Raw genomic sequence first — 17,530 nt, forward strand, 5'->3', positions numbered from 1 at the left:
TTTAACTTATCAGCTTGTTTTTTTATTTAGGAGCATTGTTGTAGGCCGCAATTGGTACTCACCATTTCTTCATTGAGAATTACGCCACTGCTGTCAGATTAGTGTCTAAATTTTTCTCTAGAGTACCAAAAAAAAAGTTAGCATCAGCCGACCACATAAGTTTTGATTTTTTTTTTTTTTTTGGTGCCAGATGGATGGAATGTGTGCATATATCAAAGTGTTTAAACTCAAAGGTCCTACCCTCAGGAAAAGTTCCTTTTTTTATAAACAAAAGCAAGAAACCTGGCAGGGTCCTGCATCCTATAAGAGAATATACAATGAGTTTGTTAGGAATTTTTTTTTTTTTTTTTTTTTGGGTAATTGAAAAATGGTTAGGGGGCGACTAGTATGTCTTCCTTACCTGGATGTAAACATAGTAGCACCCTATTAAGATATTTCATAGTAATATCTTCTCTTTTGGTTTTGATTCTTTTACATCTACTATTTCACATCTACTTTAATGTGTCAAAAAGTGGACATTCGCATGTCAATTATATATATATGTCTGAAATAATGAAGGTAAATAAGTGTGAAATAATATTTTCTCTTTTTATATGGTGGTGGATAATTGGGATTAGGGAAATGCATGAATTTTTATCCATAGAATTTTATTTATATAAATAAAAAATTAAAGATATGAAGAAAAAAAAGTACAAATAAATCACCGAAAATATTGTATTTCTGAACTTCTTTGTTTGATATAGCATTTTCTTTCGTAATTTGGAATACATGAATAATTTGGAATACATGAATTACATGATTTCAATTGTTAATCATTCTCAAAAACAAAAACAAAATCGAAAACGATTTCAATTGTTAATGTATTATAAAAATTTGTCTCCACACTCCCAAGCAAGGACAAAAAATTGCACTAACCTTTAGTGTTTGGCTTTGATGCGAATCATAAAAAGTCCCTCCATTTTGCTTATTCTAATTATTGGGAAATTATACACTCATCCATTATAATTACTGAGTTCATGACTTCAGCCTCCACCTACTCTTATAAGAAAAAGAAACTGTAATTTACTTAAGTAAAATTGTGAATTAGGACTCATTTGCAAGTTGCAACTGACCATATGCATTTTGGAAATCCCACACAAAATTGTAAGCTGAGCTTTGACTTGAATAGAAAATAAGTAAATTGTAATTGAACTACATACCAAAAAGAAAATTGCAGCCATAATTATTTTCTATGTACCAAAAGTGTAATCCGTTTATACTTAGGGAAAGAGTAAACGCTTGTCCCCAACAACAACATTAAAACTTCTGCATTAACAAAAACATATAACCAAAGCGTGTTTTATTTCTTCTTCTTTTTCAGGCCACTGAATCAATTAGTATAGGATCACCATTTCTTAGTATCAAATTGCATGATTAGCACCAATAGATTATAAGATCCATTGCCTTGCAAAACTGAATTCACTAAATTATGATCAAGGAATTACATGGACATAGAGATCCTAGAAAAGAGAAAAAAGTTATAAGATGATCAGCACCTATCTGGACTCAAGAATCATCTATTTGTGTGTGGCCAGCACAAGTCCAATCAGGTACTGCCAAAACCATCCTTCCTGTGTTTATTAGCGTTCTCTTTGTTAATGGGATCCTTTCCACCTGTAGTACTTACATGAACAACTTGAGCTTGTGCAATTCGGATCCAGGTCAGCAGTATAGTTTAAGAATAGCTAGAGCAAGCTTTTTAAAGTTAATAGGAGTTACTCTTTATCCTGAGTGGACACTAGTCTTCAATGTTCTCTGCACTTTAACCAGAAAGCTACGAACAACTAGGCTTCAGTCCTTGTGAAAACATTTCATCCTGAAGGTGAAGAGCCCTTGTTCTATCACCTTTTTTAGAGTGGCTTGCAATCAATGTCTCGTAAATGCACGTAGTTGGGGCCAGTGAACGTTCTTTCATAATCCTCAAATATTTTTCTGCTTCCTCCACTTTCCCAGACAGGCAAAGGCTCCTAATCATTGACATATAGACCAATAATCCAGGAGACAGTGATCTGTTTTCAATTTCATAGTAGAGTTTGACAACTTCATGAAACTCACCTTTTTTGCTATAACGCTCAATCAGATGAGAATATGTAATCTCGTCAGGCAGGAATCCTTTATCTAACAAAATAGTTAACATTGCATTGGCTTGCTCCACATTCCCATTTTCACTGAGCTTTCCTACCATCTCATTGAAAGCCCAACAACCAGGAACAAGTCTCCTCTCCAACATTTTCTCACAATTCATTAAACTCTCTTCCAATTTTCCTGCTTTAGCACACCCCTCAATGAGAAGATCAAAACATTCACTATACGACTTCAAACCCAGATCTTCCATCTCCTTCATTAGGCAATGTGCTTCTGCTATTCTTCCCTCTTTACAATGGACTCCTATAAACAAAGTATAGATGTAAGGATTTGCTTGGAAACCTCTATTTAGCATTTCTTCATACACTTTCCACGCTGACTCCAAATTCCCAAGTTTTACTTTAGCATGAATAATTAGTGAATAAGCAATTGTATCAAGAATCATACTCTTTTGCAACACTCTCTTCAATAATACCATACCATCTTCAATTCTTCCCTCCTCTAAAATCTTTAAGATCAAACTGGTATTAACAATTACTGAAGGAGAGCATCTCTTACCATGAATCTGGTCCAATATGTCGACATATTTCTGCAAATGCCCTTCCTTGCACAATGCACTTATCATTGTTTGGATTGTTACTTCATTTGGATACGTTCTATTTTGAATCATATGCTCATAAATCTTCCAAACTAGAGGGACTTGATCAGATTTTTGAACAACGTGAATTAAAGTATTGAAACTTATAAGACTTGAAGAGAAGCCATGTTCTTCCAAATAGCGGCAGACATCAAAAGCAATCTTAAACATTCAGAGTTTAGCATAAGCCTGTACTAACAAATCAAACACAAATGGAGTTGAAACTGTAATCTTGTAACTGCTAAGTAGAGAATCCACAACTGAAAATCTCAAATGGCTCCCTGCATTTTTTTTCAAAACTGATTCAAGCAATGCTCGAGCATCCGTAAGCAGTCGTGCTTCAACCAAAATATGAATTGTGATACAGTAAGACCAATTCCCATGTTCAAAATTTTTCCTTTGTGCTGACCAATGGAAGAAAGCTAGAGCCCGTTTTGCATCAGTTGGTTCCTTTAATTCCAGCAGTACCTTCTCAACAATCAAATCATTTAAGTGAACAGAATCAAAATTTTGAGTCAGAATCTCCCAATTACAGCCCTTCCTGAATGAACCACATATGGAATTGACTACGGTATCAATGTTTGCTTCTGTACAACCATGAATGAATTTAGCTACCACTGATTGAGGACTATGAACACATAGGCTACTGGAATTCTTGACTGATATGGAAACCAAGGATGGTATAATTCGACGCACTGAAAGCATGATTTTGCTATCATGGATTCAATTAAGAGGCAATTTTTTTATGTCTCTGCACATTACCAATGAAATCGATAAAGCATAGAGGTAGTACATTCTAACATTGTCAATCTCAGGATAGTCATCTTACCCTGGGCAAACACCACTTAGATGCACAGCATCCGGCAAAAACTGACAGATAACCAAAACTTCAACGTTTGATTTCTGTTATGATGAAAAAGTAATGGTGAGACGGAGTATGCACTACAGTATTGCTCTTTCCTCTAAAAGTACACAAACCTGCCAAAAATATTAAGTCAGAATCAAGATTCAAGCAACAAGTCAAAGATTTACCACAATGATTTTGGAAACATTGTATGAATCATTCTCCTATTATTTGACATAGCCTCTACTAAACTACATCTTCCAAAGCAGAATTTTTAAATTTATTCAATAAAAATATTTCACTATTAAGTAATTAATATGACTATGGAATTTTTTTTTACTAGTAACATGTTAGGGACTTTTGAGGTCATGACTCTCTCTCTCTCTCTCACAAAAATACTATTGTGCATAGGAAATCCATCTAAAACAGGAATAGAAAAATGGTGAAATTGTCCACCAACAATATATAAACTCAATGAATGCGAACAGATATGAGTAAGGGACTGAAAGTTTCTTCTGAGTTTTATCTCCAAGTTATTATAACAAAGGGCCCCTTGGCCTTCTCCATCATATATCCAAAACTCCTAGGGTACACTACAAATTGGGCACGGTAGAAATTCATCAAATCTCACACCCCAAGAGGAATTGGTTTTTTTCCATATATATATATATATATATTTATGAATAAGAAAACTTTTATTTAAAAGACCAACATAGCAAGAAGCAGCGCAGCAACTAGCTGCAAACATCCAAAAACAACAAAGCAAGAGCTACAACCTAGCAACAAATAACAAGGATCAAAAACTGATACAGGGATCCTCCACAAACAGCAAAGAGCCTATTAAAATTTTAATTAGAGTTCACATTTTTGCACCAGAAAAACCCAGTATACAATATCAGCAATCACAGCTTGCACCAGCATCGCGAATTGTGGGAAGTTTTTAAGTGGGCCAATGAACAGTATAAGGGTTTTTAAGCATCTCCCTCGGTCGTGTGAAGCCATGGCCTTGTTGCTTGTCCATGTGGGGATGCTTAGGGAAGCTGAATTCTTGCTTTGTAAAATTGAAAGTCAAGGAATTTCATTGGATAGTCACGAAATTTTCAGTTAGTGATTGAAGCTTATGTTGGTGAGGATGAATTAGAAAGAGCTATTATTGTGTATGATCAAATGAGGGGGCAGGGTTTAGTGCCATCTATGATGCGTTGTTGTGTTCTTGATATTTTGGTTCGAAAGAAGAAAATTCAATTGGCATATCAAGTTTGTTGGGACATGTTGGAGATGAATGTTAATTTGAGTGGTGCAGAGAAAGCTAGTTTGGAGAATGTCATTAGACTACTTTGTAGGGATGGAAAGATTCAAGAAGGAAGAAATCTTGTCAAGAGGGCTGTGGTTTCTAGTTTGGAGCCTAGTTATTAATGAAATTGCTCATGGGTACCGTGAGAAGAAGGACTTTGAGGATCTGCTGAGTTTCTTTGCTGAGATGAAGCGTGCCCCAACTGTTATTGCTGGTAATAAGGTTATACATTGTGTATGTAGCAATTCAGGCACAGAAAGGTCAGACTTGTTTTTGCGAGAATTGGAAGATTTGGGTTTCAATCCTGATGAAATAACCTTTGGGATTTTGATTGGTTGGAATTGTCATGAAGGGAAACTGAAAAATGCCTTCGTCTATATGTCAGAAATGTTGACTAAATCCCTGAAACCTAATATATGTTCCTATAATGCTCTTCTCAGTGGGGTTCTTAAGGAAGGCATGTGGAAGCATGCCCAAGACATCCTTGACGAAATGGTTTATCAGGGGACACCACCTAATGCATCAACTTTCAGAATACTATTAGCAGGATTTTGTGAAGGTAGACAATTTGATGAAGTGAAAATGATGGTTTGCAAGATAGCTAGCCATGGTTTTCTTCAGCGCTCTTCATTGGAGGATCCACATTCCAAAGCATTTATGGTCTTGGGGTTAAATCCATCAGCTGTGAGGTTGAAAAGGGACAATGATGCAGGATTTTCTAAAACAGAGTTTCTCTATAATCTTGGGAATGGTCCCTACTTAGATACAGACCTGGATGAGTATGATAAAACAGTCGCCAGGGTTCTTGAAGATTCCATGATACCTGATTAACTCACTAGTAATGCAGAAGCAGAAATACGGTCATGGAAATTTTAGAGCTGCATTGGAACTGGTAAATGTACATTTCCTTTACATTGTGCGCTAATGAAAGGGTTTTGTATGACAGGCAACATTCAATAAGTATCCACTCTATTCCAGGATATGTTTTTGAAGGGGCTACTTCCAGATGCAGAAATTTATAACATGCTGATACAAGGGCATTATCAAGTGAAAAACATGAGGAAAGTTGAGAAGCTACTTGGTATTATTATAAGAAAAAATTTAGGCCTCTCAATCTCAAGTTACTAGAATTTGGTGCGCTTGATGTTTTTGGAGGGTAGGGTCCTTCCTGCGTTGAGTCTGAAGGAGCTTATGCTTGGACAAAGATATTCAAATGACCTCATCATCTACAACATTTTGATATGCTCTCTTTCTGCAACAGGGAACAGTTCACTTGTAAATAAAATATTAGATGAATTGCAAGAGAAGGAACTGCAAGCCAATGAAGTCACTTATAATTTTCTTGTGTATGGATTTTCTGAGTGTAAAGATGTATCGAGTACTGTGCACTGGCTGTCTATGATGATTTCTAATGAAATTAGACCTAGTAATCGGAGCTTGAGAGCAGTAATTAGCAGCTTGTGTAATGTTGGTGATCTTGGAAAAGCCTTGCAGTTGAGTCAAGAAATGGAATCAAGAGGTTGGGTTCATGGTTCAAGCATCCAAAACGCAATTGTTGGGGGCCTTCTTTCCCATGGTAAGCTTCAAGAAGCAGAAGATCTGTTGGACAGGATGGTAGAGAAATGCCTAATTCCTGACAATATCAATTATGATAATCTAATTAACTGCTTTTGTTGGTATGGGAGACTGAACAAGGCTGTTGATCTTATGAACACAATGCTGAAGAAATGAAATGTTCCGAATTCTACTAGTTATTATTCAGTAATTCAAGGTTTTTGTACCCAGAATAGATTGAATGAAGCTATGGATTTTTAGACTGAAATGTTGTGTAAGAATCTTAAGTAGAGCATTAACACTTCAGGCATGCTCATCCATGCTTCAGCCAAAATGGTCGAACTTCAGAAGCTGAAGATTTTCTAATTTCTATCCTTCAGGTTGGTGAAAGTCCAACGAGGGAGATGTACTCCTCTGTAATTAATAGGTATCGCTTAGAAGACAATCTCAATAAGGCATCAGAGTTCATTCAAGTGATGCAACAAAGGGGTTATGAGTCAGACCTTGAGACACACTGGTCCCTTATAAGCAATTTCAGTGACAAGGACAATTGCGACAGCAACCAGGGCTTTCTGTCAAGGCTTCTTTCTGTAAGTGGATTTGCTGGGAAAAGGGGTTCCAACGCCAAGGGGTAATTCGGCAAACATGAAACTGGGATTTTGAGTGCTATTCATTTTTTTTTTTTTTATGTTGTAAGTTGGTTGTGCTTACAAACCTCATACTAGTCTAAATTTTAAGATTGCATTCGGTGGTGCCGGTACTCGGATGTTATCTGAGGCTATTGCAAAGTAGGTGATCAAGTTCGCCAGTCTTAATTGAAAGCTCTAACTTTATTCAGAAATGTTAAACGTCAATTTTCATTTTCCATTCCATGTCATGGCCAGAATGATCAGTTATGATGTCAATAGGCTGAGTTTTTTCTGAGGTGGTCAGCTTTGGTGAGACCCCAAAATTTGATCTTATAAAATAGTGCATTATAGTTTTGAAACCTTCCTACAGCCAGTTGGCATGGAACAGTGTATTATACTAATTTTTTAACAAAGACGAAATTCTTCATGTGTTCAGTGTTTAGCTTTTGTTGCAATATGTTTTACATTGTCATTGGTGATGATGCCATTGCCAATAAAAAAAAATCATTTGATATAGCTGCAATCTGTTCAGTCATTTCTTCAACCACCTAGCACACGTGCCTATATAAACATAGAAACTTCAATGAAATATGTTACTGAAGATCTTCTAGAGTTCTAGAGAACCAGCTACGAAGCCTGTCAAGTTTCTAGGTTATAATCTATTCTAAAACAAAGTTCACAAGAGGTTATGTAAAGATTTACACTTTTACAACCAAAAAAAGAAAAGAAATAAACCCTGAAAGATAAATGTTACAGAGAAACCAAATCCTAAAGAAAATATGCAGAATTAAAATTGAAACCAATCAGCAAAAATTTCAAAACAATCAAATGCACAAATGGGTGTGCAAAAACTCAATTTTGGATTAAAATAATTCACCAGACAGTTCTTTCAAACAATCATTTCAGATGGTATGCATAGAAATCCAAAAGAAACAAGGCAAAAGCGGGCATGCATAAAAAGACAACTGAATTAACTGAACCCACCAAACAATAATGCAAAAAAAACAATCGAATCCACAAGTGGGTATGCACAAATTTCAATTCCTGAATAAAATTAACTCACAGGCCAGTTGTTTGAGGCAATCACCATCACTCACCAATCACCAACCAGTAAGGCAAGTTCTGAACAGTCTGACATCTGGCTAACAGAGAGCCAGAGCACACCAAATACCCAAGAATTAGAAACACAAGAAGCAGAGTAATGTACCAACCAAAAGCAGAAACCAAGGAGGGAGCTTGTTACAGGCAATACCACACTCTCTCCATTTGCCATCATTGGCCACTTCAAGTAGTGTCAGCAGCTGCTGGTTGTAACCCAGAATGTATTTGATTTCAGAGGGCTAGGTGCTCTCTGAGTGCGTCGCTGGTTGAGTCTATGACTTTTGTTGTATCTCGTGGTTTAAGGGTGAACCCTGCCTCTGATTTTGTTTGTTTGGTGTTGTTCTGTTGTCGTCGTCGTCGTCGTCGTTGTTGTTTTGTTTTTTTTGGGGACACGTTTGGGGAAAAAAAAAATGTTCTAATGCATCTATGTTGGTGATAACATATTCCTAAAACGTCTTAAATTTATATTTCTAAATTTTAAGTACACGGATGATATATCCGTGGGATGCGTAAAAGAAGACCCAAATGGCTAATAGGTAGTCCATTCATAAAAATTAATGGCTCAAAAAATACTCATGTAAGGATTATTAGAGGATTCTGGCCTTATGCCCTTTCTGCGAAACATTTTTGGCATAATGCCCCTGTTTCAAAACTATATAGGGGCGTGCCCCTGTTTTAAAACTCGATCTCCGTAAAGCCGAGTTACTTAAGTAACTCGATTATGAAGAAACCGAGTTGTAGCCAGGTTCTTGCCACGCTGGTGTGCCAGCTTGGCTTTTGGGCAATAAAATATTCCAGCGTAACTGTTTATAACTCGTCAATGGGGAAAATGAGTACATAAAACCCGAATAACAGATAATCGAGTTATTGGTATTACTCGGTTCTCATATAACCGAGTTTTATGTTATTCTGACGCCATTTCACATCAGTTTTTCACACGTGAAGCTGAACCCGATTAATAGGAAATCGAGTTATTAATATTACTCGGTTTTCTTATAATCGAGTTATTCTGCTATATCTACTTCTCAAGCAATTCTCCTCATCATTTTCAGATATTCTCCTCATTCTAAGAATTTTCGGTCAGAAGTTGGTGTTATCTCTCCATCATCTCAGGTTTACCTAACTCATTCTCTTCTTTGAAATACATTGAGGATTTTATTATTGTCTTGGTATAGTTGTAGATATTATAAAAATTTATCAATCATAATGTATGTTTTTTGTTAGAGTATAATTTTCATTTAATAATTTGTATTACTTATGCTTTGGTATTTTCTTGAATGAGTGTTATGTGTATTTTCTTGAATGGTATTTTAGAGGTATATTAGTTGTTTGATGTTACAAGAAACGTACAATAAGCTATAGAAATGGTGATAAATGTTATGTGTGTACATTGAGTTATATTGCGTGTTATGTGTGTAATGCTTATGGTAAAATTTGAGTGTTAGTATTTAATTTTTAGCATGTAATAGTACACAAATTGATGAATGTCTTTGTCATGTACCGGAGGCGGAGCCAGGGGGGAGGGGGAGGAGAGGGGGCAAGTGCCCCCCTTGAGTTGTCCAAAAATATTCCATATGTACTACTATTAGGGAATATTTAGAATGCTTTACCCTGCTTGATGCAGAAAATAAACAGAAATCAGGAAAAAAGCTTCCTGGCCCTGCTGAAATAGAGGGAAAATGACAAGCTTACCTAAGTCAATGACACCGTGTAAGGAAAAAAAATAGGAAACAACCCAAAAGTTTCGTGACAGAAGCAAAAATAATTAGAAGAATTTCCGTTAGGCACAATAACACACACCAAGAGCTTTTAACTTGTTAGCTGTTAGCTTTTAATTAGAAGAATTTCCGTTAGGCACAATAACACACACCTAGCATAATAATAATGCATTGTAGTGTCTTTCTTATGTCAATCGATAGTCCTATATTGTACACAATTTTTTTTTGTTTTTTGGTCCTCAATTTGTTGACATTTCAGTTTTAAATTGTGGGTTTATGCTATGAACTAGAATTTTAATTAGTTTGTAAAATAAAAAGAAAGTCGAACTTTTCCTATAGTTTCAAAAACAATCAAGAAAAGATAGTGAGATGTGTATACAACTTTGCAAGTAAATTGCTATATTTTAAATAATTTTAAAATTTATTTATTTCCACAATTTATTTTATAGTATTAACTTAAATGTCTAAATATAGTTTACATAGTTTTTGTATGACACTTATAGTTGTTTTTATAATGTTTTTTAATATATATATATATATATTTTTTTTTGTTAATATTGACTTCTAAGCTTGCCCCCCCTGAATTGAAATCCTACCTCCGCCACTGTCATGTAGCATCTTATGCAGCATTACATTATTTACCAACAATTGATGCACAGTGTTAACTTGATCAGTTGATGTTATTGTATTCAGTGTCAATGTCTGGTTCTGGCAACCCACAACTCTATAGGCCTCACGATGTGTTCACTGCTATGGGTCGTTGCTGGGTATTGGAAGATGAGTTTAGCTATCCAATCAATCCAAATCTGCGAAATAGTGCTTATGTTCACAATACCATGAGACAGGAGTGGGATTGGTTATTTCGTGAACAACAAATGTTTTATGATGAGTTGACTGGTTTTAAGTTGCCAGTGCCTCGGCGACTCGCATCGCAGATGCCTAGAGACACGATTGACGAACTTCGTAAAGCATTGAACCGCATAAGAGAAGAAAATAATCGAATGAAGATACGTCTTAATCGATATCGGACCCAAGTCGAGATCCGAGAGTCAGTGGAGGGAGGGTGGTACGAGCACGCACAATTCATGCAATCACTTCTTGCTGATCCCATTTATCAGTCAGATGTGGAGATGTCAGATGAAGACTAATCGTGTCGTGGTGTAATTAGACTTTGTTATTTAACTATTTTTGTTAACTATGTTTTAAATGTATGTGGGTCACTGTAGTTGCATTTGTACTATGTAAACCTTATTATTGATTGTGAGGACCATGCACATTATTCGTAATCTAGTTTATTCCCACAGAACGCATAAAAGTCAAATATTCCCACACATGATGTTTTTCAATAAGCACCTAGAACATAACAATAAGCACCTACAACATAATACAGAAAACTTAAAGTAACTTACACGATATCACCAATATGCATGCATTGCATATTGAACACTAATGCTACTAACATTATTGACTTAACCTAGACATAACACACATACCACATAGGCATTCACTCTGACAGGTAGTCCTCGTAGTTAAGGACATTGTTACATTCCGTCGGAGTGAGTTGCCGGTTCGTGGCGGCGGCCAGCTCTTCCGCTAGCTGTAGCATGTGATACCTGGACCTACGGAGTATCATGAGATTATTCTCTTTTTTTATTTTTGTCACTGCACGCTCATATTGATGCATATTTTGTCGTGATAGTGTGAGTGAGACACGATCAACAAGAGGCGCTCCGATTCGCACGAGATCATCGTGCAGAGCGTTGGACTCGTTCACACGAAAGTCCCACTCCCGCCGCAGTCCGGCATAGTATTCCCTCTCGTCGGAATCTCTCTCCCTCCTATAGCTATCTGGAAAACGAGGTAGCATCCAATTGCGCATTGACATTGGAAAATGTGACTTATGATCGGTATCTGTAGATGTTTTGCAAGGGTAGATGTAAATGGGAGTGGGACTTTATATAGGAGTTTTGCAAGGGTAGATGTAAATGGGACTAGGACTTTATATAGAAGTTTTGCAAGGGTAAATATCCACGTGGATGTGATTATATGTAAGGGGTAAGTATTCACGTGAATAAAGATGATATGTCTGGACATTTGTATTGTTTAGTGAGGTGTTGAGGAGCACATACTAACTGCGAACATGACTTGGCTATACAGTGGCACCTGTTGGTGCACGTGGTTCGCTGAGGCAACTGTTTGATATGGCTATAGCTTATGCTACAGTAGAAGGCAGGTGATGTGTACTGCAAAGGAGGTTGTGTGTTTATTCACGTGAAGACTATTCAGCATTCCTATGCTTCATCTGACATGACTTGACGAGACAGTGCCGAGTTGCATTAAATGTTTCATAAACTTTTCAAGGATGCTCTGCATCATTGAAAACAGTGCATTGCAAAAATCTGCATATTTGTGTATTGACAAGCGTGTAGGTGATATGACTGGATAGGGTTCACGTGAAGACTATTCAGCATTCCTGTGCCTTGTCTGACATGATTTGACGAGACAGTGCCGAGCTATGTTAAATGTATCATAAACTTTTCAAGAATGCTCTGCATCCTTGAAAACGGTGCATTGCGAAAGGATGCATATCTGTGTGCGCATGTGCGTGTAAGTGATATGACTGGACAGGGTTCAACAGTGTGACGCACTGTTGAGCAGCACATGCAGCACTGCAAAGTGTATAAGTAGAAATGGTGGACAGCTCACCCCCAAAATTAATGCATAAACTTTGAAGGGATGCTCTGTATTTTCACGTGAGTATGGATGGGTACTTGTGGTCAGGGTTCAACAGTGCTGAGCTATCCATGATAGCTACACTCACTGTTCCCTATGGTGGTATTTGGCAAGTGGGATTGAAGAAAGTTGATAACAACATTTGGTTTTGTAATGGTTGGCAGGATTTCGTTGAGTACCATTCTATCTGTTATGTTTATTTTCTAGTTTTTAGATGTGAAGGAAAATCAAGCTTCCATGTTCTTATATTTGATAAGACTACCACTGAGATTCAATATCCACTCAATAACAATTGTAAATTGGAAGATCATCAGCTAGAAATAATAGACTTATATAAAGATGATAGAAACATATCCCTTAGCTGATTTGCCCATAAAACATGAAACCAGACAAAAGTTTGTTACGAAAGTAACAAAAAACTTTCTTCTACATAAAGAGGAAGACAGAATGAGTGGTTGGCCTGGTTTGGATGAGTCTGTATGTAATGTATTTATATAAAGTAGGACAGTAGCAGAACTAAGATACACGGATTCGGGTATATGATACAGCAATTGATGGTGTCATATATATGAATTATTTGTATTATTGAATCATATGTGTGGTTAGTATGTGTGGTTTGGATGAGTCTGTATGTATTGGATCTATTAAATTTTCCTACAAGTAATGTGCAATAAATCTAAGTTGGGTGATGAGTGTTATGTGGGTAACATTCCAATTTACACAGAGAGAATATTGGAAACATCAACATATCTAAGCAGAGGACATTTTCCAACCAAAGCACAAGAATCATATGTAGCAACAAAGAACAACAGGGAAAGAATGAGTTACGATTTCATATACACTTAGCTAATCCATTGAAAACATTGCAACATACAAACAGAACAATGTAATACAGTACCAGTTTCACAGAATGCACGTTGGAAGGGAGTATTATCTTGAACAAATGTGTGTTTTTACACCTCGCCGGTGATGGTCTCAGTTGGGCCCCACTCTACTTCGGCGAGTCCTTGCTTTAGGAACCTTATGGTTTTTCTGTGAAAGAGTGGTTGGTGTGTGTGGTTTGGAAGAGTCTGTATTGTAGAATGTATGAAATTTTCAGTTTAAATTTTCATATGTAGCAACAAAGAACAGCAGGTAAAAAATGAAAAACTGATTTCATTTAAACTTAGCGAAAACTAATGAACAGTTTCTCTTTAGTAATGCAAAAGTTGAACGTACATAATCATCATTTGTCAGACGTTAAGAACAACATTTTGTATTGCACAAAATGTGTAGACATTAACAACAACGTCTAATGTTCGTTGGTAGAAATTTCTGGAAGTCATCATTGCTTGAATCTGAGAAGTCTGAAATATCTCTTTCATCATCTAACGCAGTAATTTCATTAATAGACTTCATGGCTCGCTCTTGCGCCTTCCCCTTTAAATGCTTCCTAGCTTTTTGGATTGCGTGAAAACGGTCTAGTTGCCTTTGCATTTGATTGTTCTCTTGTTCAAGATGCGCAAGTATGTTGGCAGGTTCATCTCTAGGTAACTCGGCTGAGCGTGCCTTAGGAACTCGTAACCCGTGCCATCGACAATACACCTCCAACTCACACCTCTTCTCGTATAGGGTTGACCATGGTGGTTCTGCTACGGTGAACTCTATTGCGGTTGTATCTGTACTTAGTTTTGTGGGTTTGCCGACCATGATGTGTCCGACGCTTCCAAGACTCTCATACGTGTATATTGGCATATTAATGAAATCCCTCTTCTTTCCGACCCATTTCCCTCCATAGTGGTCTGTGTATGTCTGTAGTTGTTGATCTGCTGGAGCTTCTGATGATCCATATGTTGAAGTAGATCCAAACTTGTTTCGCATTTTACGATTTGACATTGAGACGCTGCGACTCATAGTTTACTCAATCTAGGAATTTAGTGGGAGTAGAAAGAAAGTCATTATTGTGGTGCATTTATAACCTTATTTCATGGTTCAAGCATTACAATCAAAATTTAGTAGAGCTTGTCATGTCAATACAGGCTAGAAAAACACTGTATGAAGAGGGTCATAACTGTTACCAATGTTATGTGTCTAGATTCTTGTGGGGACCACCAATTTAAATATGAAATTGGTGTCTAATTTTCCTCCATCTATCTAAATTTAACTGGGATCAATTGTAATTACGCTACTATTGCTGATAGAAGTTAGGTGAATTTCCACAGTGCTCCTTTTTTATTAATTTTTTTCCCCCACACCCGTGTATTTTTAGGTTCACCTCTCCTTCTACAATAATCAAAACCCAAGATTGTTCCTCTCCTACTCAACTAACGGTGCATGGTCGCAGTTACCACACTGATTAAGCCACCTTAACATACAGCTCCCCTATTTTTCAATGAATGCTATTTATGTATCTTATATAGGAAGAGGTTCTCCATCTATTCCGATTTTACTTTTCTTTACAACTTTAATGGTCTTGGTTTATGCTCTGCAAAACCAATTCCAACCATTCCTAAGGTTTGATTACTCATTTCTTTAATATGCCTAAACTTTTGTTCCTTTTTGTCAAAAAATTTTGTTGTCTAATTATATAATTTGATTGTTTTTCTATGATTGATGTTGTATGTTTATTTTCCGTTTCATAACAAGTTGTAAGGAAACTGATAATTTTAATGGTCCTGGTTTATGCTTCCTAAGGTTTGATTACTTCTTCCTTTCATCTGCCTATGCTTTCGTTCGCTGTTGTGAAAAAATTACATTGTTTAATTGTATAATTTATTTGTTTTCCTAGCATTGATGTTGCAAGGAAACTTAGAATTTAACTGCTCCTGGTTTATGCTATGCAGAACGAATTCCAACCATTTCTAAGGTTTGATTACTCTTTTCGTTCATCTGCCTATGCTTTCCTTCCTCTTGGTGAAGAATGTTTATTCTGTAATTATATAATTATTTTCTTTCCTATGATTTATATTGCATGTATATTTTCTGTTTCATAACAAGTTGCGAGGAAACTGTAGTAGTGTTTGAATTGAAATTGAGAGTTCTGATAATGCATTAATATTTCCATGATGTATTTCAAAAAACTTGTTTAGAAAAGGAATTTCAAAACAGATTTGGTTCTACATCTTCTTCTTCCCCTGATTGCGTAATAGTATATTTACAGTTTTATGTGTGTACATGCCCGGTAACTTATATGATAAAGGGTCTTTACACAGCTTATTGTCTCAACAAAGGTCATCATCAATGTTTTTACACTTTATGGAAAACTCTGTTGCCAATTAACTGAGGCTTTTTAACTACTTATTTCCTTACCAAAGGCTACCTCTTTGTTATTGGTCAATTATTCCTATGCCTTATGTGACAAGTAGTTAGTTGTGATTTTCCATAGTACCTGCTTATTTTGTTAACAAAGGTCAATTTTTTCCCCTGTTTATGTTGTGATTGCAGTGTGGTTAGTATTTAACCCTAATAATGTATAACAAATTTCTTATTCTCTTGAAAAAGGTTAGCTACTTTTTTATTGATACTATTGTTATTATTATTGGTAAATTACATGACTTCTTGTTAATATGATTTTCGTTAGAGCTTTTAACATATTCGTTTTTTATGGTATTGACAAACTAACAGAACTTTGTATTTTCCCAGTTATTTAATTTTCAAGTAACTAACAAATATGGCGAGTGGTTAGCGGTAATGTTGTGTTACTGGTTCGATAATTATGGAACAAGTATATTATTTGAGATAGTTATGGACGAAGCACGAGCTAGAAGGTCAAAAAGGTGTTTGATTTAAAAAAAGAAAAAAAAGAAAAAGAGGTATTCGAACTCAAGTAGAGATGTGTTGTAGAAGTGAAGTGGACCTTGGCAACCTATTTGATGGAGGCATTGTGTTCATCATTGGCCAATTTGGTGTTTGGTTTTAAGGGAATTAGGCTGCTTGAAGTGGTAATTTACGCTACTTTTTCCCTAAAGTAATTTACACTACTCTTATTCCATGGGGAATATGTAAACAAGTTTTCCATGTAATTTACGGTATTTTTTCTTAAAATGTAATTCATGCCACTTTATTTTAGAGGGTATTATTATATTATATATTTGAGATTCAATATTATTTTACCCAATTTAACCCTCACCTAAAGTGGTTGTTATCTAAGAAATTGTTGTAAACATATTTCTTTTGTAACATAAATTATATTTATCATTTGTATAATTCTATGTGAAATTCAATTTACATTTCCTCTTTTATAGACTATTACTTTACTGCTCCATTAACAATGTTATGTGCATTTTCTCAGTTTTAATTTCATTTAATTGATATCTTTGAAATCTAATCTCTTTTTAAGTTTTGTTATGGGGGTGTAGTAAGTGGCTAACCATTATTGATTCCTTCACCGGTGAAATAAGTATATTTCGAATTTCAACTCTTTTTCACTTTTGTTATGGATGTGTAGTAAGTGGGATTTGGGTGAAACATGTAGTTTTCCTTATTTTCTTAAGCTTTTAAATAAGGATAGGGTCACACGAATTCCCCATTGTAATCTTAAAATTTTCCCTAAATATAAGGATATGGATGGAGAAGTGGAAACACAAAACAAATCAGTGACCAGAAACAGGAAACGTAGGTATTAATTATGAAAAAAAATCTATATAACGTTCATCGAAAAAGTATAAACGTGTATGAGTACGGCATAGGAAATTTAATCAAATACAACTATAAACCCTAACACTTTCAGCACGCGCGTGCTCAGAGTCTCTTCAATTTTTTGGGTAAGGGTTAATTTACAGCATTTATTGTAATTTTGGATTATTATATTTTCCAATCATAAAAAAAAAGAAAAAAGAATGAAACAAATAAAAAAAACGTATGGGTGTGATGAGTATTATGTGCGGTGAATCACAATGCCGTACTTTTTTTTTGTTT

At 35.8% G+C, this 17,530-nt stretch overlaps 1 protein-coding gene and 2 pseudogenes across 3 annotated transcripts; 2 read left to right on the forward strand and 1 right to left on the reverse strand.

Annotated features, from left to right (window-relative positions):
* Positions 1 to 1,298: 1,298 nt before the first annotated feature.
* LOC115955607 lies at positions 1,299 to 8,569 on the reverse strand (annotated as a pseudogene). The gene is made up of 3 exons (XR_004084157.1): positions 8,335 to 8,569; positions 8,146 to 8,220; positions 1,299 to 3,739 (listed from the first exon to the last, which is right to left on the reverse strand). The product of XR_004084157.1 is annotated as a pentatricopeptide repeat-containing protein At1g66345, mitochondrial-like (transcript).
* LOC115956323 lies at positions 4,096 to 8,138 on the forward strand (annotated as a pseudogene). The gene is made up of 2 exons (XR_004084295.1): positions 4,096 to 4,137; positions 4,482 to 8,138. The product of XR_004084295.1 is annotated as a pentatricopeptide repeat-containing protein At5g15280, mitochondrial-like (transcript).
* A 599-nt stretch (positions 8,570 to 9,168) lies between the features above and the next one.
* LOC115954811 lies at positions 9,169 to 11,112 on the forward strand. The gene is made up of 2 exons (XM_031072754.1): positions 9,169 to 9,296; positions 10,595 to 11,112. Exon 2 carries the CDS (start codon positions 10,600 to 10,602, stop codon positions 11,047 to 11,049), a length of 450 nt encoding a protein of 149 aa, XP_030928614.1. The 5' UTR covers positions 9,169 to 9,296; positions 10,595 to 10,599; the 3' UTR covers positions 11,050 to 11,112.
* The last annotated feature ends 6,418 nt before the right edge of the window (positions 11,113 to 17,530 follow it).

The sequence above is a fragment of the Quercus lobata genome, chromosome 8 (genome assembly GCF_001633185.2).
Source record: "Quercus lobata isolate SW786 chromosome 8, ValleyOak3.0 Primary Assembly, whole genome shotgun sequence".
NCBI classification, from domain to species: Eukaryota; Viridiplantae; Streptophyta; class Magnoliopsida; order Fagales; family Fagaceae; genus Quercus; species Quercus lobata.